This window comes from Labrus bergylta, chromosome 16 (assembly GCF_963930695.1).
Source record: "Labrus bergylta chromosome 16, fLabBer1.1, whole genome shotgun sequence".
Taxonomy (NCBI): domain Eukaryota; kingdom Metazoa; phylum Chordata; class Actinopteri; order Labriformes; family Labridae; genus Labrus; species Labrus bergylta.
The window spans coordinates 20,706,074-20,733,030 of NC_089210.1; the positions used below are offsets into that span (position 1 = coordinate 20,706,074).

The 26,957-nt window shown below is 41.5% G+C and overlaps 1 protein-coding gene across 1 annotated transcript in view; it reads left to right on the forward strand.

Annotated features, from left to right (window-relative positions):
• grid2ipa (glutamate receptor, ionotropic, delta 2 (Grid2) interacting protein, a) overlaps positions 1 to 25,988 on the forward strand; it is a 32,890-nt gene extending 6,902 nt beyond the window's left edge. The window contains exons 5-23 of the mRNA XM_029277800.2: positions 8,389 to 8,664; positions 10,582 to 10,667; positions 11,023 to 11,092; positions 11,840 to 12,136; positions 12,921 to 13,072; positions 13,278 to 13,439; positions 14,561 to 14,667; positions 14,783 to 14,930; positions 16,077 to 16,408; positions 16,805 to 19,267; positions 19,364 to 19,451; positions 20,113 to 20,199; positions 20,302 to 20,498; positions 20,597 to 20,752; positions 21,420 to 21,506; positions 21,573 to 21,702; positions 21,805 to 21,923; positions 22,008 to 22,172; positions 23,578 to 25,988. Coding sequence (XP_029133633.2) covers positions 8,389 to 8,664; positions 10,582 to 10,667; positions 11,023 to 11,092; positions 11,840 to 12,136; positions 12,921 to 13,072; positions 13,278 to 13,439; positions 14,561 to 14,667; positions 14,783 to 14,930; positions 16,077 to 16,408; positions 16,805 to 19,267; positions 19,364 to 19,451; positions 20,113 to 20,199; positions 20,302 to 20,498; positions 20,597 to 20,752; positions 21,420 to 21,506; positions 21,573 to 21,702; positions 21,805 to 21,923; positions 22,008 to 22,172; positions 23,578 to 23,658 — 5,203 coding nt within the window. The 3' untranslated portion in view covers positions 23,659 to 25,988. The remainder of the gene's footprint in view (positions 1 to 8,388; positions 8,665 to 10,581; positions 10,668 to 11,022; positions 11,093 to 11,839; positions 12,137 to 12,920; positions 13,073 to 13,277; positions 13,440 to 14,560; positions 14,668 to 14,782; positions 14,931 to 16,076; positions 16,409 to 16,804; positions 19,268 to 19,363; positions 19,452 to 20,112; positions 20,200 to 20,301; positions 20,499 to 20,596; positions 20,753 to 21,419; positions 21,507 to 21,572; positions 21,703 to 21,804; positions 21,924 to 22,007; positions 22,173 to 23,577) is intronic.
• The last annotated feature ends 969 nt before the right edge of the window (positions 25,989 to 26,957 follow it).

Consider the following 26,957-nt stretch of genomic DNA (forward strand, 5'->3'; position numbering starts at 1 on the left):
GTCTGTTTCAAAGGTGTATTGGCACAATTTGTCCCAAACAAAGCTGCCTGCTAAACTGCTTTGTTGTGTATTTTATGCACACAGTTTCATTAATTATGCATCATTTTTATCATTAGAGGACTGAGAACTGTTCACGCTGTTTTCCTCACCTTTAGGCGGAGAAAAAAGTCTTTCAACTCTCCCAGTTAGAGCATCTTTTTAAATAAATCCAGTCCCCGATTATTCATAGAAAGTGTGAACCTAAGTGGCTTCAAAATGCAACGACTTGTCTTCCCTTTTTCTTTGTGCATCAGCGTTTGTGTCGGAGTGTTTTTGTCATTATCAGTTTGTGCTGTTACCTTTACGCTCATTAGGCTGCAGGTCTGATAGGGTATCGTTGGGTGTGCCTCTCTGAAAAGGGGCCAGCTTTGGAAGAGCTCTCGATGTTTTGGCGCAATATGTGGTGATCATGTTTCTGTCGTAGGAGCCTCTGGGAGTTTTGCCTCCGGGTTGTCCACCAGCCATGCCTCAGGGTGCTGTTTGTGTCAACTGCTGCTGCTAAACGATTTGTCTCCGGCATCTGGGCAAAAGTGTTATATGGAGGTTCTCTTTTCTTGGTTAAGTGCGCTGCAAATGGTATTTATATAAACCTCATTTACATATACATAAACTGTTTATAGGTTGCTTTTTTCCCCTCCCGCAGTTGGTCACAAACTAACACAAGTCAAAGTTGTACAGAAATTCATGATTATTCCTTGTAAAGATTTATTTTGGTCTTTTTGTGCCTTTATTGGTGTGTGGATAGTGTTGGAAATCAGGGAGAGAGAGAGAAATTGGGGAATGACATGTGGGAAAGGTGCCACAGGTCAGATTCAAACCCAGGCGGCTATAGCCTCCGTACAAGGAGCGTGCGCACTTCCCACTACGCTACCGGCGCCCCAGACGTTCATGATAATTCCAGATGCAGTCTCAACAAGATCAAAGATAAATGATTATACTGAAAAAGATCTTGATAGCAGCCTGATTGAATGTTTACTCCCCTGAAGATGAATGTAGTTTGTGTTTATCCCTCATCGCTTCCTTAACGCCTCAGCGGCTCCTGTTTCCTGGGACAGTCCAGAGGACTGGCAAGGGGTGACATGCTGCCCCCCCTTTGAATTATGATTGGTTGCCCCAATATCCTAAACTAAGATTGGCTATTTATCTTGTCAGAGGCGGGACTTACCTAAAGTTATTCTGCCCATTTCAATATGGCGCATTTCCTTTTGTTTGTACTCAAAGGCAATGAGAAAGGCTTCCACACACTGTCTCTCTTCATGCTGACATATTTACTAGATTTGTTACATTACCAGAATATAGTTGGAAAATTACAAGAACAAAAGTCATATTATTATAAAATAAAGTTGAAAATGTAGGCTACGGTTAGCCTTGTATGCTATTTTGAAATGGAATATCTAAAGATCAGCAAAGGCATGCGCTCAGTTATTAGTGAAACATACAGAATAGTTTGATAAAGATGCTGAGTGGCTGCTCCTCACATATTCCCTTTCAAAATAACCACTGCCTAATGTTACAATTTAAAGCTTGTAACATCAGCCTTTAGGAAACACATTATCATGTTTACTTCACTGAAAGTGCACAACAAACCACACGTAATCACATTCTCTCCACTCCATAATGTTTCCTCCACTCGAAGTGCACTTTAGAGAAGATTTCATCATGTTCTGTTTGTCATAGCGGGCATCTATACGGAGGGCATTGTCGTGTTTTGCTAACATTTGTAGATTTGGATGGGGTTGGGTAGGCGAGGGTGCCCACTTGATATTTGAGAATACAAGTCATGAGCTGGATGCCCGTGTTGTCTTGTAAATTGTGGAGAATGAATGTGTCTGCCACTGACGCTGAATCAATCTCTTTTATCCTCTTGCTGTCTCCTCCTTTTTTCTGTCTCTACCTCTCTCTCAATCACTGTCACTCTCTGTGCCGGTCACTCAGTCGCACACTTGTGAAAACTCTTCCACCAGACCACCCTCCGTCCGATAATCAAAAGGTTTGCTTAACATCTTATGAATTTACATCTTCTGTGTGTGAAAACTTGACCAGCTGTGCGCCACACTCCGCTCAGTCTGCCTCTGTCCCTTCTCCGGTTTGCCTCGCCCTCCCACAGGATGTGTTCTATTTTTAAGCAGCCTATTTCTTTTAATAAATTCTCTTTTAGGTTTCTCAAGCGCTTGCCAGCGTCGATTCTTGAATGGCCCTGTAAAATGCAGGGATCAGAGAGCGCTTGAACACTTGAAAGTTATGCAAAAGATTTTGTATCTGCCGTGTCAGTAGAGACAAACTTGGAACACCTATTGGCTCTTTTGTTCATGCAGTTCTGTGGTGTTATGCAAATTGAATGTAATTATGGTGAACTGCAGTCCTTTGTTTTCGACTGTATCTGTTTATATACTTCAATGATGTGAATTCAATTAGACTGATGCATTCACAAACTGGGATTAAGACGGCAGTGCTGCTGTCTGTTGAATATCAGAGTGTTTGTGTTTTTTGCTGTTTTGGGATGGAGATGTTTGAACACATCGATTTCAGTGTTGCCATACTTGTAACACAGACATGATTGTCAAAGTTTTGCATGCTCACGTATTCACAGCACTGGTTCTTGTGTGTGCGCGCACACACACACACACACACACACACACACACACCCCTATTGTGCTGACCTGCCTATAGAAATCCACCGGGGCTCTCCTCTGTTCTCCTCTCTTTCTTGTCTCCCTCCTCTCTTACTCCTCTGTTCATCTCATTCCTTCCTTCCTCCCTCCACTGAGGAAAGAGAAGATTTGTCACTCACTGCCTCTTACCTCCGCTTGACGGATGGCTCTGTGACGAGGGTTATCCCTCAACTCTGACTGAGAAGGCTACTCTAGCGGGTGACCCTGACCCTGGCTGCAGTGGAGGAAGACGGGGACGAAATATGGGCTCAAAGGACGGGTGCTGCCCCAAACATAAAGTTGGAGAACAGCTGATGATGCTGCCTGAAGTTTTTCTGGAGGTCTGGAGGGATATGATACACATCCACTCTTACGGTGTGTTCCCTCCCTCTCTCCCCTGCGCTCTCTTTCTTCACCTGGCTGCTTTCCGAGGCTCCAGCGAGCGTTTTTGAGATCCAGGACCTCTTACTTTTCCTCTCTTCCTTTCTTCCTTTGTGCGGGAGAGTTTGTTTGTTCAAACTAGATGGAGACTCACCAAGATAGAGGAGAGGCATTTGCATTTCTTAACTGAGCTCAGACACCTCGTCAAAGTCCCAGAGAGCCATGGGAAGGGATAGGAGCCTTTCCAGACACTTTCGGTAGGGAACTTTTCCTTTCATCATCTCAGCAGTGTTCGCTGTGTGTTGTGTTAGTTTACTGACTTGTATCTGAAGTTGCTGATTTATTGTGCGGCTGCTTTCTGTGTTTGGTATCAAAGTTTTTTTTTATTTTTTTTTTTACATTTTTTGTTAACATGCCAAACAAAAAAAACTCTGCTCTCCCTAAAGTTTATTCTAGCTTTGGAAACTTTAATTATTTTACTGCTTCTACTGATGTTCTTTCTTGTCATGCTGTGGCTGCTGAAGCTTTTATTTCCACTCTGATTTGTACCCGTACGCTCTGCTTCCTGTTTGCATATTCATAACTGTCCCAGCTGTCAGACTGACTGATCAGAAGTGGGTCTGTTAATAATTGTTCTTGCGATGAGTTTCCCAGCTGATTGCAATTGTCATTCATCCCTCTGTGAGCTGCGTCCTTGATCCACCCCTCCTTTAGACCTAATAATAGACTCCTTTCGCCCTCATTATAATTGAGGGCGTCCTGAGGCCTACATCCAACTTCAGTGTAGGAAAGCTGTGAAGTTTCTTCACACCAGGTGACGAGATTTGACAAGGGAAACATTGCTTCTCCTCCTAAGATTTACTTTTTGGCTTTTTGCCTTTATTTATATCCGAGAGTGGATAGAGTAGGAAATCGGATGAGAGAGTTGGGAATGACATTTGGGAAAGGAGACTTAGACCTAGGCTGTCTGGTTGGAGGACTCCAGCCTATGTCCATCGGGTGTGACCTATCTGCTAGACCATCAACGCCCCAAGAGAAGAATTCTTTGATTAAGACCTCAACATATTAGGAAGATTTTGGATGATAATTATTAAGCTGTAGTTATTAGAATGAAATAAATAACCTGTAGAGAAGCACTGATTGGGGACTTAGCAGATTGCAGATTCCTATACCCATGTTTGTTTTCATTACATCTTCGTAATTCTTCATAACAGTTTTTCAAATGGCTACTGACATTTGATGTATTGAGTCTGTTGTAAGCAGTCCTTCCTCTCACTGGAACATGTCGTACAAGCATGTCACTGTATAAGACTCCCACACTGCTTATGTTTTCATTCATTTTTGACCATAAAGTCAAATTAGAGCTTGTCCAACAGGTGACTTCTTCTTCCCCATAAAATAAAAGGTAAACTACTGTAAATGCCAACATTGAATGGTTTGGACACAAAAAATACACTGACATCGGTGCATGCCACATTATCTGCAGACGGGGCAATGTTTGTCGACAGGGCAGATATGTGGCTATAATGACATTCAACCGATGCATGTTGCATCCCTGAAGGCCATGCCTTGGGACTGTCATAAATGCCCCCATTCTGTATAGTTTTCCCACTTTACTGTTTGTATGAGCAGCCACTGTGATGTATGAGAGTTGTGAGGGAAAGTTCTGTGGCCTACATAGCCTGTGAGTGCAGACTAAACTGCTTCATTCCCAATAGTTACATGACCCTGGCCTAGAAAGAGCTCCAGTTCTCCACTTTCTCTCCAGTTTTAGTGTAGTCATATGTTACTTCTTTTGTCAACCTATCTGACTTACTTCTTTTTTAGGCTTTTGCTTCACGTCAATTCTTCACTTCTGACAGCTTGTCAGTTTGTCTTTAACCGACTTGTTTCTCTTTCTTCCTCTGCCACTCGCTCTGCCTCCCCGTCAGCAAAGTTGACTGAGCTCAGACGGATTTCTTTCTTCTTCATGCTGTTGTCATGTTAAGTCTCCAACTATCGTCATCATAGCTCCTCTTTCTGTACAAAACAACATCTCAAGATAGCTGTTCAGAGCAGCCTGGCTTCAGAGATGAGCACATTGCAGCCCTTGGGGGAAGTGTTGACTTTTTGGCTGCATAAAGAGATCCTGCACTTAATCACTGTCACCTACATACAGTACACTCTTTCCCTTCACCTTCATTAATAAGGATGCTTTCATATTAGGCAGATTAAAATGTTATCTATAGAAGTCCTTGTCCTGATGATGATGACAAATCTTAGTGGCCTGGGATGTTCTAACAGTTTAACACAGATTCACCTTTTTACCTTTTTCAACAAACTCACATGCACATTTTTCTACTTGATTGGTTGGACTGAAGGGACACATTTTCAACAATCTCTGCACCTTAAGGAAAATGCCTAAAAAATGAAAATGCCTATTTTTTTATAATAAAATAAGACACAACCACTCTTTGACTGAGATCCTCCAAGTTCAGAGAAATCTGCTGTTTTGCTGTAAATCATTATCTCCATCATGGTGGTAATAAGGTCCAACAGTCAAACAGCGGTTAAACATCTTATTTTTTAAATATTACGAGAAGCTGCCAGTGAAGGAAGCAATAATCAAGTGTCAAACAAACAAAAACATGCTGTGTGTGCTGTGAATCAGCAGTTAACTCAGGATTCCCATAATGTGTCTGTGATTGGAGTGGGCCACCGGGGGGCGAGCAGGAGGCACACTGCTAATGCTGCAGACTTTATACTGTTTGGTCCAGTACAATAACACGTGCAATATACTGCCGTAATGAGATTCAAGTGTGTTGTGCTGTAACTGGACCAAACCTCTTGACTCCTGGAACACAAAGCATAAGTGACAGGCCATTGTTACAGCCTGATATTTAGATTACAAACCAGTTCAATAACCGAACCAACTTCAAAAGATTTCAATGATTGCTCTTTGCTGTTGACACTACTATGCACAGGTTAGCTTTGCAAATGGTCTCAGGCTTTGTTGGCTCAATGTGTATCTTGGACATGTGGTTCCTGTCATGGGTTTTGGTGTATTTGCTTTTGCTTAAAAAAAGTTTTTGGGTTCAGATTTCCATCTAGGTCATAAATCCCCAGATGAAATATTGCAGTATTATACATAAGTCTTAGGCCACCATAAGATGTGTTGTTATAGCAATGTTATTGTAATTCAACATGACATTCCTTCTGGAACGCACCTTAATGTGAATTGATTTATTTTTCAGCATTAAAACAATCCCAAGTACACGGTTAGAGCAGTGAAATCATATTTGGAGAGGAAAAACAGATGATAAGACACTGAGAGTTATCGACTGGCCTCCACAGAGTCCAGATCGAATATCATAGAGGCGGCGTGGGATCAGTAGGACAGAGGAAGAAATAAACGACAGCCTGAATCTGAAGAAGAACTCTAATAATGATGAAGGAAGCTTGGTATAACATAACAGAGGATTACTGAAGAACACAAAGGTCACACTACGACCTGACTTTTGCCTGTCATGGTTTTTTTTGTGTACACATTTCCTGTATTTCTTGAAGATGTGTTTTATTAAAAAGACTGAGTAATAACTAGACATTTGTTTAAACCACAAACCTAAGACTTTTGCATAGTACTGTATCTGTTAGCATCCCTTAACTTGATAGTCAAATATAGATATGGATGCAGCTCAGCTCTTAATTCAAACCCAATGCTCACTCTTAGTTTTTTGTGAAACAACCAGACATAGAATCATCCAAGCGTTGCTTCCTAACAATGTTCCCAAATGTACCTGCAAAGGGACTGTGACGCCACACATCTAAGCCTTATCCTCACCCGCAGTGTTTGAGTAAGCAGTTGTGCTGTGTATAAGGATGCACATCGAAGCTGGTGCGCTTGGAAAAACAAAAGCAGTGTTTTTCTGCTCTGCACAGTGGAAACACCCTGGAGAATTATGTTGCAGACAGAGATTGAGAGAGGCTTGTGTTGAGGATGGAGCAAGCTATGTTTTTTCAGGCAGGATGGAGCGGAAGATATGCAAAAGAGAAAAAAGAAAGAAGTGGTTTTTAGACGGGTGTGAGCTGGTGGTTTGCTTTTGGATGCAGAAACACAGATAAAAGAGAAAGAAAAGCATGGAAGATGGCCTATATATTCAATGGAACAGGGCACCATTAATCACTTTAAACACAATTATTGGCCATGTTTCCTTCTATTACTGGGTCATTTCTGTTCCTATGTTATGCAATTCTCTTCTTGCAGATAATTGGACAAATATAAACCCTATGCAGCAGTCTGCACGTCTACAGGAGAGTTTAATTACAGTAGACATCTCAAGGAATCTAAAACATCAAAAGATCGATGTCAGCTTTGAGTGCAAACTAAAAAAAGTGCTGCTGTCTTTATATCGGTGTGCTGAAGTTGATGTTGCAGGGAGAAAAATGTTGCACAGAAAAGGCTGTGATGTTAATTCTGCAATAAGCTTCAGACTACTTCTCTAATACAAGACTTTCTTTATACATTTGATGCAGAATTTGATTTTGTAGTTGACACTAAATGTTCTCCCTCCAATCTTCTTATTTTATCACAAAATGTTCAAAACGGATCTGGAAAGTGGGTGCTCATTGTTCACTAAACAACCCCTGGAACTCGTGCAATACCACAAACTGATATCTAGGAGGAAGGGTTTCTCCTTTAAGGAGAAAAAGGCATTGGTAGTTGATTATGGGAGGGGGGGATAAAGCTAGAAGGGGGAGTGGAGCATTTTCTCCCAGAGGTGGCTCTTTCTCCTTTTTCTTCCCGCATATTAGCTGTGAGCTGTCACTGATGCTGAACACTCGTACCTGCAGCTGTGAATGTGACAGGACCGCACATACAACGCTCACCTCTTTTCCTCTGTCATTCCCTGGATCACACTCAATTACATACACACACACACAAACTTACGCTGGATCCCTTCTACCTGCCTCGGCCCTCCCATGAGACGACATGGACAGAACTATTTTTGAACCAATTAAGTGGAGCTGCACCAGGAGCTGGAACAAAACACAGAACAAGAATCCCTCTGTTTTTTTTAGGGATACTTTGGACTATGCAAGCTTTGAGAGATTAGAAAGAGGAATTTTGGATTTTGTCTGGATTTGAGCTCATGTGATTTTGTTGTTTGGTTTTCAGTAAAGCTTTTGTGTGTAGCTCTGATGTGGAGAAATACGCTCGGTCTTCTCAGTTACTGGATTGGAACTGGGTGCCTAATTTCTCTCTCTCCTCCTCTGCATCCCTCCTGAGTGTCCTCTTGTCGGTTTTAAATTTGTCTCTTGATTCCACAATGTTTGCCAGGATCTTCATTCCCAAGAAGCACCGGGAACGTTTTGACGAGGTGGTTTCCCAGAGCCTGATGAGCAGGATCAAAGGGCGGAGCTTCAGCGACCCTAGCCGTAGCCACCTCCGCCGCAGCAGGAGCGAGGACCACCCCGAGCGCCTCCTCGTCTCCACCCGTGCCAGTTCAGTGCCACGCACCCACGCAGAGGAAGGAGGGGCCCCACCAGCACGCGGCATGCGCAAGACCACCTCACTCATAGCTGGGCACTCCAGCGGCAACAGCACCAACTGCAGGTGTGTATGAAGTGTTAACCTGCAGAATGTAAACGTGTTGTCCCTTTAATAATAAATACAGCCATTCTCCAGATAAAAATTAGTATTTTAAAATCACAATCAATAACTTATTCTCTTATTTATGTCTTGTCTCCATTACATTTTGTATTTTCTCACTGATTGTTATAACTATTTATCACTATCTATATCTTTTTAAAGATGTCTTTTTGGGTATTTTGCTTTTATTTGATAGGACAGTGGTTAGAGTAGAAAATCTGGAAAGAGAGTTGGAAAGGTGCCACAGGTTGGATTTGAACCCAGGCCTCCCGCTTAAAGGACTTTTGCCTTCTTACATGGGGCCCGACCATACCGCTAGGCCATCTGCGCCCCATGACTTTCTTTTTACTTCGCTTTTGTTCTTTTATCACTTTTCTTTTCTTACTTTTTTTGGCTGCATTTGTTGTTGTTTTTTTGTAATTGTAATCCCATTTTACTGTTAGTCATGTAATTTATAATTTATGGCCTTTTTTAAATGTAATAGTGTTAAACTGCAAGCAGTAAAAGCCAGTGTCACAGGATTTTCTGCTCTCATCCCGTCATTTTAGCTCCTGACCGCTTCGTCCTTAACTTTTATTTCCCATCAGGTACACTCAGCGTGTCAGATTTAGTTTTCAAAGAATACCCTTTCCCTAAAATAACATCTTCTCCCTCGTTTCGTCTGGAGACATTTTTTTGAGAAGTGCTGTGACAGATCTTCCTGTGTAGGCAGTGGAATTTATGTGAGCTCAAGATGAGTAGGAGCTAAGTGGATAAATAGGCCCTTCAGCGGGAAAGCCAAAGGGAAGAACATAAAGTTATTTAGAACCGTCATGCTTGCTCTTCTGCTCCTTTCATGTGTTGTCATGTTGTCATCTGTCATGTCTTTAGGAAATGATAACAGTTATTCTTCTGTGCTGAGATACCAAAAAAAACCATCATGATCATACTGAACCAAATTAAAAGACACCCAAGAAACAAACGTCCCGTATGATTACAAACGTCCCGTCACCATCTCGTCAAATGGTTGTGATAATTTGCCCCAAGAGACTTCTTGTCTCCTCGATGGCTCTGCCTTACGAGGACTCTCTTGGGATGCACTGTCCATATTTAAGCAGGGCTGTTAATGCAGGATGTGAATTTAAAGCAGAGTGCTGAATACAGAAATGTGCAGGAAGTTTGCAGTAGGATTCTCTCCAGGACGAGAAGGAGAATTCAACAGTCTCATCGCATTGTTACCTTCCTCTTTACAGATAACCTTTTGAACAGATCACAGCCACTAAACTGTGCAACGAGCTGCAGTTCATAATGAAATGATCCTGACCTGACTTCAACTCTCTGTGAAGAATATTCAACGGTTTATGAGCAGCACTCACTTTAATAGTGAAGCCTCCTCATGAGTTACAAAACAAGCCAGGCCATCAGAAACGACACTGAATCTGTTCCTGCTACCAGGGCTTCTAAAACTCAGACTAAGCCGTTTACAGTCTGCAGATTAAAAGACCCTTTTCAATTTATCTGGCTAAGTACAACAGTGACCTGTGTATTGGGCAATTAAAAGAAGGCGGGACAAGCTATTTGTAAAAAAAAATAATAATACATTTGTCTGGAATATACTGGAAAAGATAAGTAAGGAAAGAAGATTCAACACAAAATTCAATATCCTCATAATAACTTTATACATAATTTATAACCACTCAATAACATATATAAAGTCCATCAGTGTTTCAGTGGTGAGCCCTCTATTAAGTATAATGTATATTTTTTAAAGATTAACACATTTAACACATGGATTCATTAAGGAATAGGGAGTATTTTTATTTGATTTTCTTATTCTTTTTTTAAGGCCTCTGGTTTTCAACAAGTCCTGTATTTAATCAAAGTTCACATTTGTCTCTTTAGGACAGTGAGAGTATGTAAGGGCAACATGAGCTTTGGCTTCACCCTCAGAGGACACGCTCCTGTGTGGATTGACTCTGTCATCCCCGGTAAGTTAAACATGTCTGTGCACAAAGATTATTGGGAGTATTTGTCCGATGCAGCCTTTAATGAAGAAAAGTTGTGTTCCAAATTAGAAAACAAGCAGATTTTTGGCTCCGTGGTAAAGGTTAAAGTAAGGGGTTGTGAGTGTAAGTTTATGTAGTTGTTATGTAAGCACATGCTGGCTGTGTGTGAATGATTAAGCAGTTGTCACGTATGAGTAGTTTAAGCACAACACTTTCAGAGTGAAAACAGTTAATGAAATCTCTACAGAGCATCGTATGTCTCTAATGTTCGGCTCTTTAAATGAGAAAATAATCAAATGAAATGTCTCCGTCTCTTCTTCTGTTTTCTGTTCCGCAGGAAGTCCAGCAGACAAGGCCGGTCTGAAACCAGGAGACCGCATCCTGTTTCTCAATGGGCTGGACATGAGGTTGAGCTCTTACCCATATAAACTAACAAAACACATCATTTGTTTATGTTTATTAATATACTCAGGGTCATCATGAAATCTTTTTTTATTTAAAGTCAATATAAATACACAAAGAAGGTGCCCTTGCTTTAGGTGGTTAGTTGTTGTTATTAAAGGGAGTGAAACTTCATCTCACATAAAAACAAGTTTCTCATTGGTTTATTTTTGGGGCTTTTTTTGCCTTTATTTAGAGATTGGACAGTGGATATAGTCTGAAATCAGGGAGAATACGAGTGGGGAATGACATGCTGGAAAGTAGCCACAGGTTTGATTTGAATCAGGCTGCCGTCTTGGAGGACCATCGCCTTCGTACAAGGGGCGCACACACTAGCCACTTGGCTACGGGCGCCCCAATCTCACATAAATATGACCAAAAAAAATAGCTTCCTCAACAACTGCAAGCAAACGAATACACAATATTTAAATTAGAAGAAAACATTAGTTGGCAACTTTACGGTTTAAGACCTTGATCAAGCCATTTGAAAATGGCTGAAGTTAAAAGATAAGCAATGACAAGGAAGCTCCCCAGGGAATATTTAAGAGATATTATATTACATTCTCTGCCAAGTAAAAGAAGCTTTTCATGAGTTGTTCATTATTTACATACCAGTTAGGTAAAACTATTAATTACAACATAATCAATATAAATGTTCTTCAGAAAAAAGACAAAGGCAGTGTGTGTTTGTGTCTCCGTGTGTGTCCCTGCAGGACCTCCTCTCATGAGAAGGTGGTGTCCATGCTCCAGGGCAGTGGTGCCATGCCCACTCTGGTGGTGGAGGATGGTCCGCCCTCTTTCACCATGTCAGAGCAGGACCTCGCGGGGGGTGGCGTTCCCACAGAATGCGCCCGCTCCCCTGTGCTCAGCTCCCTGCAGTGGGTGGCAGAGATCCTGCCCCCGAGCATCCGTGTTCAGGGCCGCACCTTCGGACAGCAGCTGCAGCACCTGCTGACCATCCAGGAGAGGTACACCATCTGCAAGGCTCTGGAGAACTTCTTCCAGCACAGGTGAGGGAAGAGTCGGGGAAAGTTTGGGCCATGAAAAGAGATAGAGGGAGTCAGAGGATGGATGTGAAATGATGTGGTTCTAGACCCACAAAAGACATAGTTATACACACACCACCTACATGATGTGTGTATAACTACCTCCTTTTTCTAGGTTTTCTAGGATTAGTAGCAAATTTCCCATAAACGTTGTAATGTAATGTGAAGAGCACATTTTTGTAATTTAAATATATTAAGATGAGGGAATTCAATGTAGGTCATGAATCAGAGAACAAAATTGTCTGTTTGGGAATATAAAATAAAAGTTTTAGGCATGAGCCAGTGAAACATATTTCTACATTTCAGATCAAAACAAAAGAATAACTTCAGTGATTCAGTTTGTAGTTTGGGGACTTACACGAGACAGACCAAAGAAACAAAAAAGAGTAATGTGTCAATTCTAAAACTCAGCCTAAATAATAAAAATCTAATTTTTTTTAGCATCATTTGATAAGTCCCTCCCTGGACGTAGTCACATCACTTTTTGTTCAACAATTATAGACTAAAGCTTAAACAGTGATAACCTTGATGACATGGTCAGGGTTTATCTTTGGTTCCCCTCAGAGCCAATGAAAATACGACACAATGTTTTCAAGTTTTAAAGGCTCAAGAATAAGTTTCATGTGTTGTGTGAAATTAAATGATAGAACCATTTGGTATGAAGTTTCCCGAACACAACTCTGACCCTCTTTTTGGACAGCCGGGCGATGTCTGTCACCTCACCTCACCTGTGTTTCTGTGGCCACAGGAATGTGGACACTCTCATCGTGGATGTGTTCCCGGTGCTTGACACTCCAGCCAAACAGGTGATCTGGCAGTTTGTTTACCAGCTGCTGACGTATGAGGAGCAGGAACACTGCCAGAGCAAGATCTCACGCTTCCTTGGATTTAAAGCGCCAGGTGTGTGCATGCGTTTGTCCTTTGTCTTTTTTTTAATTTATTTATTTTTTATCATTTTGGTGCATGTGTCTTCTGAGGTGCTCGTGTGTGGGTGCAAAGTGGTTTGTGTATTAGATGAAAGCTGTCATGGGGATCTAAATTAAACAGGGTGTTGCCGCCCTTCATATGCACCTTTGCATTGCCAATGTGTGTGTGTGTGTTCCAGTACCACCACCACCACCTCCTCCTCCCCCTCCTCCAGAGCCTGAGGTGGCCCCCGAGCCCCATCGACGTAGCAGCTCCATGAGGGTGACAGGGACCACGTACAGGAGCAGTGTGAGGGGCCGTAGCTCTGATGACCTGGTCATTGGAACACACTTGGGCCTGGGTACAGACCTTCATTAAAATCATCATCATCAGTAGAAACAGTAACAAAAGGACCGCCATGACACCTTTGATCATTATCACGTCATTAATATTATTTCTGAAGAATTTGCATTACTCTCATTGTGATCATGAACACCATCGGATTAAATAGTACAAAGAGTTTTTTATATCTCCTTTTTCTACCAGTTTTAATAAACTTAATGGTTTAACATATTCACATGTAGCTGATATTCACTGGCTTGGTTTCAAAGCTAATATCAGACCCTGCCCACTACTGGTATTTACACAGTGGCCATTTGCCCCTACCGCGTTCAGGCCTACACTGCTACACACTACTCTACTGCTTTAACGAGTTGTCCTTCAGTCTTTTAGGTTTAAACATAGACAATCTGAATAAATATTACGATTTCACTGCTTTCCAATCAATCTGGAGTGACATTGAGCCACATTTCAACATGAAACAACATATTCGATAACTTGTTTTCTAACCGAAGACATTAAACCCTAAAAAGACAAGAGTACTCTAACATTAGCATACAACCAATTTAACCTCAACATTTCTATTTGATAGTGTTATATGACACGAGAAGGAAGGCCTAATTTCTTGCTCATGGTTGTGTTAGTGGGGATTATACACCTCGCGCTTGGGCAGGCCTACATGTTAGCATTGCCTACCTAGTTAGCAAGCTAACCTGCTAATGCTGCAGCATTTAACCGGCATTTCCTAATGTGTTGTGTCACGCTATCAAATGGTTTTGTTTGCTAGGAAGCGATTGAATGCTAATGTTAGCCAGTAGCTAATCAGTTCCCAAATATGATTTTTTTTTTTTTTTACTTGAAATATTGCCCAATTTCCCTCCAGATTTTTAGCTTCATTTGAGCTTTCCACCCTGGTTGCACATCAGAGGAAGATGGCCATATGAAAATGGTGAATACCTGGCCCTCAGAAATCTTAAACTCTGCTAACTTTAGTATATAATTTTCCCAAATAAACCCAAGAAAAGATCTTTCAAAATGGACCTATACAGTGACCATATATGACCCAGTGCTTTAACTTTTAGTCCACTGGAAAAAAAGATCTTTTGTTGTGTATCAGCCATGCTAATGGGTATATCATCACAGGCCTTCGTTCAGAGCCCGTGCTGGAGGTAGGGATGAGGTTGGCACCAGGAGAGAGACAGTCTGGCGATGGTACTTCCCTTCCGGAAACTCCCAACAACCTCACCAATGTACGTACCGAGGCCCATCCTCATGAGAAAAGATGCATTCATATAAAAGTAGGCTTCATCATTATAAGAGCGAGAGGTCTCATTCTGATTTCTTTCTGCATTCCCATCATACAAGCTGTCAGCAGTTTACGCTGAACTGGAAAACATGTATTCATCCAAGAGGTCCAAGTCTCTGAAGAGTCGTCCTCCTCCTGCACCAGAGAGTTTGCTGGATCTGGAGCCCCTCTCGCGCACATCCTCCCCTTCAATACATGCTAACACAGGTAGCTGATAGTATACATTTACTTAAAGTAATAGGTGTATAAGATAACTACTCAGCTTATTAATTGTGTATGTGAGTGTGTGTTTGTTTGTGTGCGTGTCTGTGCATGCATGTGGAATGATGGAAGAGAGGGAGAGTAACATGTTTCAAAAGTACTGCAGTGCAAAATTATAAATCCCAAGGTAGCAGACCCATTTCTTCCTCAACTGAATATCCTTGAATTGAACCGATCCTTGAACCGTCTTTTTCTGTCTTTAAATCGTGTTTTTACTGAAATATACAGCAACACAGAGTCTCAAAAATAACCTTCTATTCAGCCTTGCTCTTATGAATGTTGAAGTTTATTTTGAAAAAAAAGTAGACCTATTAGGGGTCTGCTGGCATATAGATGTGAAGTCAACTTTCTTTTATAAAGCATATTTAAAACACATGAGGTCAACCAAAGTGCTTTAGAGAGTAAAAAGGTAAAACATACAGTATATCATAAAATAATATGAAAGTTATAAATAAACCTATTGGGATAAAAACATCATAAAATAGTAAATAATAGTGAGCCCTTATTTTGAAATGTACCTCTAATACTACTTGCATGTTAGATTAAAGGTAGCCTAAAATAGACCAGAAACATTGAAGCACAGAAGGAGGATATGGTGATGGTGGAAGTGGAACTAGAAAACACTCCGTTTAGGAATATGTGTTTTCTGCAATTCTTAGTAATCTTAGGGACCTCTTATGCTGAAACCTTTTTTTCTCAAATCTGAACCTTTCACAACGCTTTGAAGTCATACACAGTCATGATTTTTTTTTTATTTGAGAAATGTAGTTCAGTCTTGCCACTCTTGTCTGGGATTGAATTAGCTGGTGAGTGATTGTGGGAATTTCCTACAGCTTGTAGAAAGTGTGCAAATATTTCCAGGTTTATTGAAGTTTTTGTTGGAGCCAAAAGCAACATTTCATGGTTGATGACAGGCAAAGGATTTCTTTCTTGGTGGATAGATATGTGTGCATGATAAAAGTCCTGACTACCTTTAATTTAATTAATCAACTTTTTAGAGACATTGATATCCTTTGTGTTTTTGTACACATGGTGCTACAGGGATAAGGCTGTCAATATAAAACTGTATACTGTATGTCTTCCTTTTCTCAGGTAGCAGAAAGGGCCCACCACTGCCTACATCCTGGCCGGAGCCCCTCCCAAGCCCCCCTGCAGCCCAGTTCTACTCGTCAGGTCTGACAAGTCAGACCAGTGGCGATTCGAACCCTTACATCAGCCTGGACAGCCCTCCCCCATCTCCTCCAGAGCCCCCTGACTACCCGTCTAGTCCCCCTACCCATCGCAGCAGCAAGCGCCGCTACACCTTCTCCAAACCACCACGCTCAGAAGACACAGATCGCTTTCTGGATGCGCTGAGCGAGCAGCTGGGACAGAGGGTGTCTATCGTTGATGACTTCCTGACCCCTGAGAATGATTATGAGGAGGTAGAGTCAAAGCAGGACTACACCAGCAATTCGTGTTGCAAAAAATACCTTTTTTACCACAATGATAAAATATGAATAACTATTCCTGACATATTAATTGATGTATTTGTAGTCAGACGTAATAAGTACTAGAGGACAATTTGAAATGGCTGGTGCTGGTGTCTCTGCCATTTTTTCATGCAACTCTATGAATCATTATTCTTTCTCTTGTGCATGCTTTCTTTTACTTATAAACATCCTAGAACAGTATAGATTATGCTTCAAGTAGCTTGATATAATTACAGACAATTCTTTTGGTGTAGGGAAAAAAATGGGCATATATCCCAAAAGTTATTAAATTCATCTTTATAAGACTCTAAATGGTGGCTTAATTTAAATCTTTGGTGTTAATGCCAGGATATTGTGCAGATGGACTTCCCAGATGAGGAGGATGATGATAATGAAGAGGACTTGGTGGTGGACGAAGAGGAAAATGGAGGATTTGTGGCCCCAGAGCTCAGCAGCCCGAGTGACGTTCAAAGCAGCAGCGGAGAAGAGAATGCCTCCTCCCTCACCTACTCGTCTTCCTCCGACCATATCCCTCCGCCCCCAATGACCCCTCCACCACCCCCACCTGTGCAGTTCAATGATCCGCCTCCCCCCCCTCCAGCACCGTCACAGTCACAGCAACAGCAGCAACAGCAACAGCAACAGCAACAGCAACAGCAACAGCAACAGCAACAGCAACAACAGCAGCAGCAGCAGCAGCAGCAGCAGCAGATAAACCCTAGCTACACCCCTGAGCATTCCCCGAGAGCATATGTGCCAGTTCGTCGGAAATCTGGCCCCCCTCCTCCACCTCCTCCCCGGAGTAATCCACCACCTAAACGCCACTCCTTACATAAGGTGTTGCCCGCAAGAGACGATCTTCAAGTCCACGCTACCATACAGGAGCTGAAAGCCTTCCAAGAACAGCAGGCTTACCAAGATAGACACGCCTATGAGGAGCAACAAGCATTTAAGGAGAGGCAGGCGTATGAGGAGCAGAAAGCCTTTGAAGAACAACAACTATTCCAAGAGCAGCAGGCTTTCCACGAACAGCAGGCGAAACTTTTCAAAGAAAGGCAGGCATATGAAGAGCAGAAGGCATATGAGGAGCAAAAAGCTTTCGAGGAACAACAAATGTACCAGGAGCAACAAGCCTTTCAAAAGAGACAAGCATATGAACAGCGCCAAGCCTACCAGGAACAAAAAGCATTTGAACAGCGTCAAGCCTACAAGGAGCAAAAAGCACTCGAGGAGCTTCAGGCCTACCAGGAGCAAAAAGCCTACGAAGAGCGAAAAGCTTATGAGGAGCGTCAGGCCTACGAGGAGCAACAGGCATATCAAGAGCAGCAGATGCAGCAGATCTACCAGAGCCACCATTCGATGCCTACCCAGCCAACGCAGCAGAAGGCGCACTCGCCATCGCCTCTCCAACAACTCCACCAATCCTTACCCCCGCTCCCTTCCCCGGACTCCAACCACCACCATCCCAGCCATCCTCTGTTGATGATGCGCCAAGCACAGCAGCAGCAAGCCCACCAGAGTCATCACCAACGACGCCAATCCCGTTCAGCCCCGTCTCCTCACCAGCCATCGCCACAACCGACATCTCATCCCAGCCAACAAGGTCAGTATGCTGAGGGCATCTACCAAAGCCATCAGGGTATGAGGTCCCAGCCCCACCATTCTTCTGAGGAGATGCTCCACCAGATGCACCAAGTCCCAGTCCACCATTCCTCTGCTGAGGTGCTCCATCAGTTGCAACAGACCCAGGGCCACCACTCGTCAGCTGAGATGATCCAGCAGATTCAACAAGCTCATTCCCACTACTCGTCGTCAGAAATGCTCAACCAAATGCACAAAACCAAGGCCCATCATTCCTCCACCGAGCTCTTGCAGCAAGCGCATCTGATGCAGCAAATGCAGCCCCACCACTCCTCAACTGAACTCCTGCATCAAGCTCACCAGATGCATCGAGGACAACCACACCATTCTTCCACGGAGCTGCTCCATCAAATGCATAAACCTCAGGCCCACTACGCCTCCACGGAGCTGCTCCATCAAACCCATCAGATACATCAACACAAGGCCCATCACTCCTCCACAGAGCTTCTGCATCAAGCCTCACCTGAACCGGCCTCCCTCCCAGTTCAGCTAAACCGGGACGGCCACTCCCATCAGAGTCGAAGAAGTCTTAAAGGTCAACAACAGATACAGCAAGGGAGACACCAAGAGCAGCAGATCCACCAAACCCATCACCCCCAGCCCACAAAGCCCTCTCCTCAAAGACCCCACTCCATCCAGCAGACCCACCACCACTCCAGCTCGCCTCAAATCCACCACATCCACCATATGACCCCACAGCCTCTTCCGCAGGACTACCAACATCAGATTCATGTTATCCACCCTCCCCAGCAGCCCAACAGACCTCAGCCCCTTCTCTCCACCTTTCAACCCCTCCAGCCACACCAACCCACCCTCTCCTCTTTCCAGCCTCTGCCACAGCACCACCAATCCCAACATCAAGTCCAGACCTCCACCCAGGCCACCCGTCCGCAGTCCCAGCCCTCACATCACCTGCTGCAGTCTGCACACCAGTCACAAACTCAGTCCCAACACAAGCATTCTCACGGCCAACCCCAGTCCCTCCCCCACTCTCTATCCGACCCAACAGAGCACCTGGAGCCACCACCACCACCTCCACCCCTGCCCCCACCCTGCTCCCCTCCACCGTTACCCAGGCCATCGCTCTCTAGGATGGACTCCAACCATATGAGTGTGAAGAGGTTGCGCTGGGAGCAAGTGGAAAATTCAGAGGGGACCATCTGGGGACAGGTGAGCTTTAAATGTTTTTTGTATGGTATGAACATAGAATTTGAAAAAATCAGACACGTGAAATTCAAATTAATATTCACAATTTGTCTTTCTTAGCTGGGAGCAAATTCTGAGTATGATAAACTGCATGACATGGTGAAGTATCTGGATTTGGAGCTGCACTTTGGGACACAGAAGAGCTCAAGTTAGTATAAGTGGCTGTCTGCAGTGTTTCATTACATCATTACATTAAAACTCTCAGTAAGCCTCTCTCATATACACAGTATATCAAGTATTTTAATTTTAAATGATTTGACAGGATGAACCTTGTATCAGTATGTTTGTGCATTTTATCAACCAGGTTCTTTGATCTCCTTATTCCTGGAGTGTGACTATTTAAAGTTATTAGAGTCACAATGAGAATTCAGAGTCAGCCAGATGTACCAAAACAATAGCTAAACCAAAATACTCCCCCATATTCAAGTTCTGCTATTTCTAGAGGAAAAAATATGTTTCCCAATTTATGGAATTCCGTTGTCTTGTCATAAAGGGATAAATAAATAGATTTAAACTGAACTAAATTAAATTGAATTTGTTTTTATTGAATAGGAATGATGCATTTTAACATACAGACAGTTTATAGCTTTCACTTATTTCCAATTCTGGTCCCTAGTTGGACCTTTGATTAAGCGGTGTTTAAAATAAACAACAATCAGTAACATGAAACAACATAACACAAGATTTATTCACATTTTATTCCTCATAAATAAAATGTACGTTAAATTGAACAACATCCTCATCATTTTCTCTTCTGTGCTGTCTACTATGTACCTGCATCCTGGAATTTCATTAACACTCGTTTTAAGTGCCTACTCTGGAGCTGCCCCCGCTAGAAACCTTCAAGAAGAAAGATGTCGTTGAAATTCTGTCCCATAAGAAGGCCTACAATGCCTGTAAGTGACTATGTGACTATGTTGATACTTTTTTCCTCTCATCCCAGAGGAATCGCTGGTTTATGATTATGAATGCATTATTTATTTTCTTTTAACCTTTAGCCATCCTGATAGCCCACCTGAAGCTCTCTCCAGGGGAGCTGCGTCAGGTGCTGATGAACATGGCCACTGATAGGCTTGAGCCGGCCCACATCAAGCAGCTGCTGCTGTATGCCCCAGATGCAGAGGAGGTCAAAAAGTATGAAGAGTACAGACAGAACCCGAGCAAACTCAGCGAGCCCGACCAGTTTGTGTTGCAGGTACAGTCAGCCAGTAAACTGTGGAATACCTGCTGTGTCTTTTTGTTTTTTTTGTGTTTACCAAGTTCTTTTTGCGTCTTGTGTGTGTTCTACATCAGATGTTGTCAGTGCCCGAGTACAAGACCCGCCTAGAGAGCCTCCTCTTCAAGTGTTCCTTGCAGGAGAAGACGGAGGAGTTGAGGGGAGCGTACGACTGTCTCTACAAGGCTTCACTGGAGCTAAAGTCAAGCAAGAAGCTGGCTAAGATACTCGAGGTAGCCTTTTGTAAAGCACAAGCACATACAAACAAATATATACATGCTATGAGGATGAGGCTTTCACAATTCTTTGTGATTTAGATTTGACTTATTGGACAAAAAAACAGTTTCACCTGGTTGATAGTGTTTTTTGTATGACAATCTGTAAAATCAATCAAAGAGTTGGTAAAGTTCTCCTTGGATTTAAATTGGACCTTAAATTGAAAAAGAAGTGGATGTAGCATCTGCGTCTGTAAGTGAAGACAGTCAGGAAGTGACAAAAAACCTGTAATCTTTCAAATGGCCAGCAGGGTGCGACTCCACTGAGTGCCAAAGAAGTGAGATTGTATAGACATATTTCCTAAGGACACGTTTTCAAAATGAGCTAATTTTTTTAATTTCTAGTGTCAGATATTCTTTAATACAGTATAATGTTCATTTTGTGTTGGCTAGGACAGCTGAAGAGAGATATGTAATGTTGGGAGGAGCGAGTGGAGGATGACATGCAGGAAAGGGTTGAGGTCGTATTTGATCCCTCGGCTGCTGCGACGAGGACTATAAGTCTCCGTACATGGGGCACACAACATAACCGCTAGGCCATTTGATCCCAATCATCTTTTAAACAGTCCATGAGTAAGACGCACAGCATGACTTCATTTGAATGCTGCGTTACGTCTTTCCTTAGTTTGTGTTGGCGATGGGGAACTACCTGAACAACAGCCAGCCTAAAACCAACAAGACCACAGGCTTCAAGATCAACTTCCTCACAGAGGTAAGTCTCACAGATATCCATAACAAGATGTCTTTGTTCCTTCTTGACTTATTGTGTCTTCTGCAGTTGAGCACAACTAAGACAGTGGATGGGAAGTCAACGTTTCTACATATTCTGGTCAAGTCGTTATGTCAACACTTTCCTGAAGTGTTGGATTTCTCCAAAGATTTAACCATGGTTCCTCTTGCAGCCAAAGGTAAATACACTTTCCTTCGACCTCTGTTTCATACCATTTGAATAGCTAAGAATGAACATAATCAAGATTCATATTTATTGTCATGTTTTTGTCTTTGTACAGTCAACCAGAGGACTATCACATCCGATCTGAACGACCTTCAAACAACTCTTCAGGATATTCGCTCAGCCTGTCAGAAAATGCCCACGACAGCTGAGGACCGCTTCGCTGCCGTCATGAGTGTATCCTGCACAAAAGAATAAGAAACAATGAAATTGTAGTCGATATGATGTAAATCTTGTTTCCCTTGACTCCAGTATGCGTAGAACTTTCTGGAGAACAGTCATCCAGCGGTGCAGTCTCTGGAGTCCCTGCAACAGAGAGCGATGGAAGAATTCAGCAAAACTGCCTCTTTCTTCGGAGAAGACGGAAACTCCACCAACACGGAGGCTTTCTTTGGGATCTTTGGGGAGTTCATGGGCAAGTTTGAGGTGAGCGGGAAAGATTGATTCACTCAAGCTGTAACGTCTGCATTGTGATAGTCAGAGCTGTTTGCATCTCATCCTCCATGACTCTCTCTCAGCCCAAATTATTCAACACAACTGTTTGACTAAACAACTTCACTGGCTGCAGATAAACACTTACTTTGTCTGATGATTACCTCATTATTTTCTAGATATTCTACTTTGCTGGAGTTTTTGTTTTTAGAAAGCTTGTGCAGTGTCTAATGAGCACAGCTTGCATTTCAACAAGGCCAAACAGAATCACTGTGTGGGTTCTGTGTTGCAGCCTTGCAGACTTCAGCGTCTTGTTATTGTTGTCAGAAAGCCTTTTTTAATAATTGAACAGCTAAGAATGAGCTCAACATTCAGATTCATTCATTCATTTATAGTTCACATTCAGAAGTTGTTTCCAAGCATCTTTAACAAACTGACATTCAAAAAGTACTGATCTAATGATCAAGCATTTATATGTTTCATAGAAATAAATTCAGATTTAATTCAGGTTTTATAATTAAATTGTTTTAGAGTGATATCTTTATTTTCCAAAGCTAATATAAAAACATGAAATAAAAACACATTATAAAATGTTAAAATTAAGCTTTAATTAACCATAAATCAATAATTGATCAAACAAAATAGTTAATTTCAGAAGCGCTACTAAAAACCATTTAACTGATAGCATTATATTGACTCACAGAAGTCTTGATCACACTTTCAGCTGAGCTGCATGTGTGATCAAAACACACTGACTTTATGAGAGCCCCCGAGAGTTATTATGCTGAAAGTTCAAGTGAGCTGACCGGAGAACGCAGCACGATTTAATCAGGAGATTTCACCTCAAGCGAATAGGAGGGGTGACCTTTATTCCCTGCGATCGGTGCATGACCATAGACTGTATGCACGCAATCAATGCGATCTCTGTGCACGAGATTAAACGGCTGCATTATGTTTTCCCCTGCAAGCATGTTCTTCTCCCCTCTTTTGCTTTTTCTTTGTTCGTTTTAAGATATTTTTGGGTGCCTTTATTGGAGGAGAGAGAATAAATGTTGGGATGAGAGAGTGCCACTGTCATGAGCACTTTAGCCTCTGTACATGAGGCTTGCAGTGTAACCACTAGGTTATCCTGCACCCTGTTTATCTTGTGATTCTGTTGAACTGCACATAGCATTAATTTAAATTGCCATGTTGTCTGCCACTTCAGCATGTCACTTTTACATCATGTCTTGCTTCAGGAGGCCCCCCAACCCCCCCTGTCTGACACGTATAATCTCCTGTGTGAGCTGCATGTGTGAACACCCAGATCAGGAGGATTTTAGGGGCAGAAACATTCTTCAGACATTTCCCGTAATGCATATGTAAAAACCTATATATTATTTTTTTGTCTTTTGCACAGAGAGCCCTCGCTGAGCGGCAAGCTGCAGAAAACCAAAAGAGCCCCAGAAGTCCACGAATGGCCTCCCCCTTGGCTTGGTAACACATATATGGAGACGACAACATGGCTCCTTCATCGGACAGACTGTATGCAAATATACTGTATATACATGCAACCATTCACACCTGAAACTCAGCGCACCATTTGAGCAAAAAAAGACTGGTTATTGTTTTTTTGATCAAAATGAAGGCAGAGCCTTCTGCATCAAAGATAAACAGTTAGCTTTATATCAGTGGTTTTACATGTTCTGTTTATTCTCTCAAGATGAAACTGAGTCTTTTTGGAAGTCTTAAACTTAAATATTTAAGACAAATACATAAAAAGAAACTGGCTGTTAACGTACCTTTACCAAGTGAGACATAGTGACTCTGCAACATCCTTTAAGTTTTCTTTCTGTAAGAGTTCAGTCGTTTTATTTATATTTAAGAATAAGAAATATATATATCAAAATAAACTAACTTTATCCTGAAATAGATATTTAATTCACATCGTTCACATTAGAGCCTGGCCTATCATGTTATATCTGTATCTGCACATGTGTTTTCCTTTAAAAGCAAATATGATTTTTTTTTATCAAACATGCAGAAAACGATGCTAGGGGTGGATAAAAAAAAAAACGTACATCATCACGCCTATTTCTGATGTAACTGTTTACAATACTTCAAGTGCTGTCTGCAGCATGACTTCTGAGCAGCATGATGCTGATCTGCACTAGACTTAATTCATATTCTATTATAATGTTAAATGTTTGGTCACACTTTACATGAAGGACACAATTTCACCCTTAACTAGCTGCTTATTAGAATGCTAATTAGTAGCATACTGGCTGCTTATTTGTCATTATTAAGCGCTCATTAGTACCTTATTCTACATGACCAGAGTCTAAAGCTAACAGATCATTAACTAAGAGTTTACCATCCTAATTACTGATTATAGATAGTAAGTCAGGAAGTTGTTGAACATGAATTATAATTTTAAAATTAGAGGTGTGGGAAAAAAATCGAATTATGTAAAAACTGAGATTCTTATCTCCTGAGATTTCAAATACGTTCATAACCTCCAAAAATCAATGTATTATTTTTTGGCTAATCAGTCACTCCCTGCTAAGTGCTAATGCTAGCTCTTTAACTCATTAGAATGAGTGAATTGAGTGAAAACTCTTAGTTAATGAACTATGAGTTATAGACTATGGTCATGTAGAATAAGGTACTAATAAGCAGCCAGTATGCTACTAATTAGCATGCTAATTAGAAACTAGTCAGTGGTGAATATTGTGACCTTCATTTAAAGTGTTACCAACTCCTATTAAAAAGTTAACTGCTGAATAAAGAGCAGCTCCCGGAGTGAATGTGCAGAGCTGAATTGTGCGCAATCGTAAGAAAAGAGTCTACTTCTATTTCAACACTTACTTTTTCAGTATCTGTTGTTTTTAAAAATGTTTTCTTTTTACCTTTTAAAAATCAGCTGCCATCTGAAAAAAAAAATCCCATTTTGAACGGACTCCTATTTATCTGCACTTGAAGGTTTGGAAGAATCCCCTTCTCTTAGCTGACATGTGCTATATTTTTGTAAGCTGCCCACCACACTGAATGTAACATAACTTCTGACTAAGTGTAGCCTATGTTCTCTAATAGTTCTTTTTAATTTACTGCATTATATTTATGCCTTGGTGTAAGAGCCTCAGAATTCCTCCCATGCCGGTTATAGCCATCCTAACTCTTTTTTTAATGCTGTTATTCTGTATTCTGATACTTACCTTCTGATACTAGTAACATGTATGTATGAGACGATGTATAGTGGGGATCTTGGCACCTGTTTTTATAAAACATCATTGTAACGGTTTAAGGATCATTCTTGACTCATACAAAGTCATCATCACAACATTTACAGGAAGCAGAAGTGAGATCACGTGGAGCTAACAGCGGGCAGCGTGCAATATGTGTTAAGCTGTGTTCCACTGTTAGATATTATTCTATCTAAAGTATAGCAGACATTAATCCTTTTGCACTGTACAGACAGAGAGTTGATTTAAAGAAAACAGATACAGCTGCTCCATAAAATACTGTATGAAGCACTTCATCCTGTGTGTAAAATGGACTGACACATCTCCTTTAAGTTTAGCGTAGCAGAGCAGTCGTTTATGTTGCTGAGTCAAACACTACGCTTCAGGTGATGTTGTTGAACGGGTAAATACATTCTAATGATAAAAACAATGTACCCAGTTAGATTTTTTTTTTTTCCAGCTTAAATTACTGAATGTAAACCTCTTAAGCGTTGCTGTCCAATTAATGCCTATAAAGTGTTAAGTCTGTATTTTGTATTGTATCCTAACAATGCTGACAACTATAAAGAGTGGTGTAACATCTGATGTTCCCGGGTGTCTGTGTTTATATCATACAGGAAGACGCTTAGTCTCACAATGAAATAAACACTAATCGAGTGATAAACATTTACAGGACATCAAAGACCAAAGCGAGAGCATAGATTTGATTTATTTCCTATATTTCATGCTACTCAGCTTTATAACATCATTCTCTTTGGGGTGTTTGAATACCTATTTTTGGTATCCTGATGCCGAGATTTCATTTGTGGACAATACTGAGAACAAGTTTGATAGTGTGAAGTGCTTTATAACCGTTACCTTGTATGGCTGTAGTACATATTATTTTATAATGGCATGTCCATACCTAAAGCCAAGCTGCAGCAAGGCTCACAGATAATCCTCAGAATCTTTTATGTTTGAAACTGATTTTCTCTTTGATTATACCAGTTTTAATGACATCAACTTCAAGTTTAAATAATACAGAAACAGGTGATCATACAACTTTAATTCCAGACATTTTGCAAGGTTTAACAAATGCTACATTTTAGACTAACTGAGGTGCTGCTCTTTGCTCATGTTGCATGATTATTCACCTGAAACTAAATCTTCTTTACAACTCTGGGGCTGCCATTATAATTTATAAAACTATTGCTGTGTAGGACACTGTTTTTAAGAAGAAGATGTTTATTTTTTGGGAGGTTTTCTAAATAATACTGAATTTGGTTTCTGTTACCTCATAAAAGTTTGCATCAGAGGCATTTCCAATACTGGTATCTGTATCACTCCTAAATCTTTAGCTTTGCTGCGTACACACCTGCTGCAGTCACTTTATCTGATAGTGCAGTAAAATCTCAGATTAATATTTGTTTTCATGAGATAAGCCAGTCTCTTCCGTAAACACAAAACCACACGAAGTTATCCCTGCTGTTGTTTTATAGTCAATAAGTATTGTTATATTGCTGCTCATGTGTAATTGAAAGGTATTTAAAACTCGTTCAGAAATCATTGATTTCTTCCA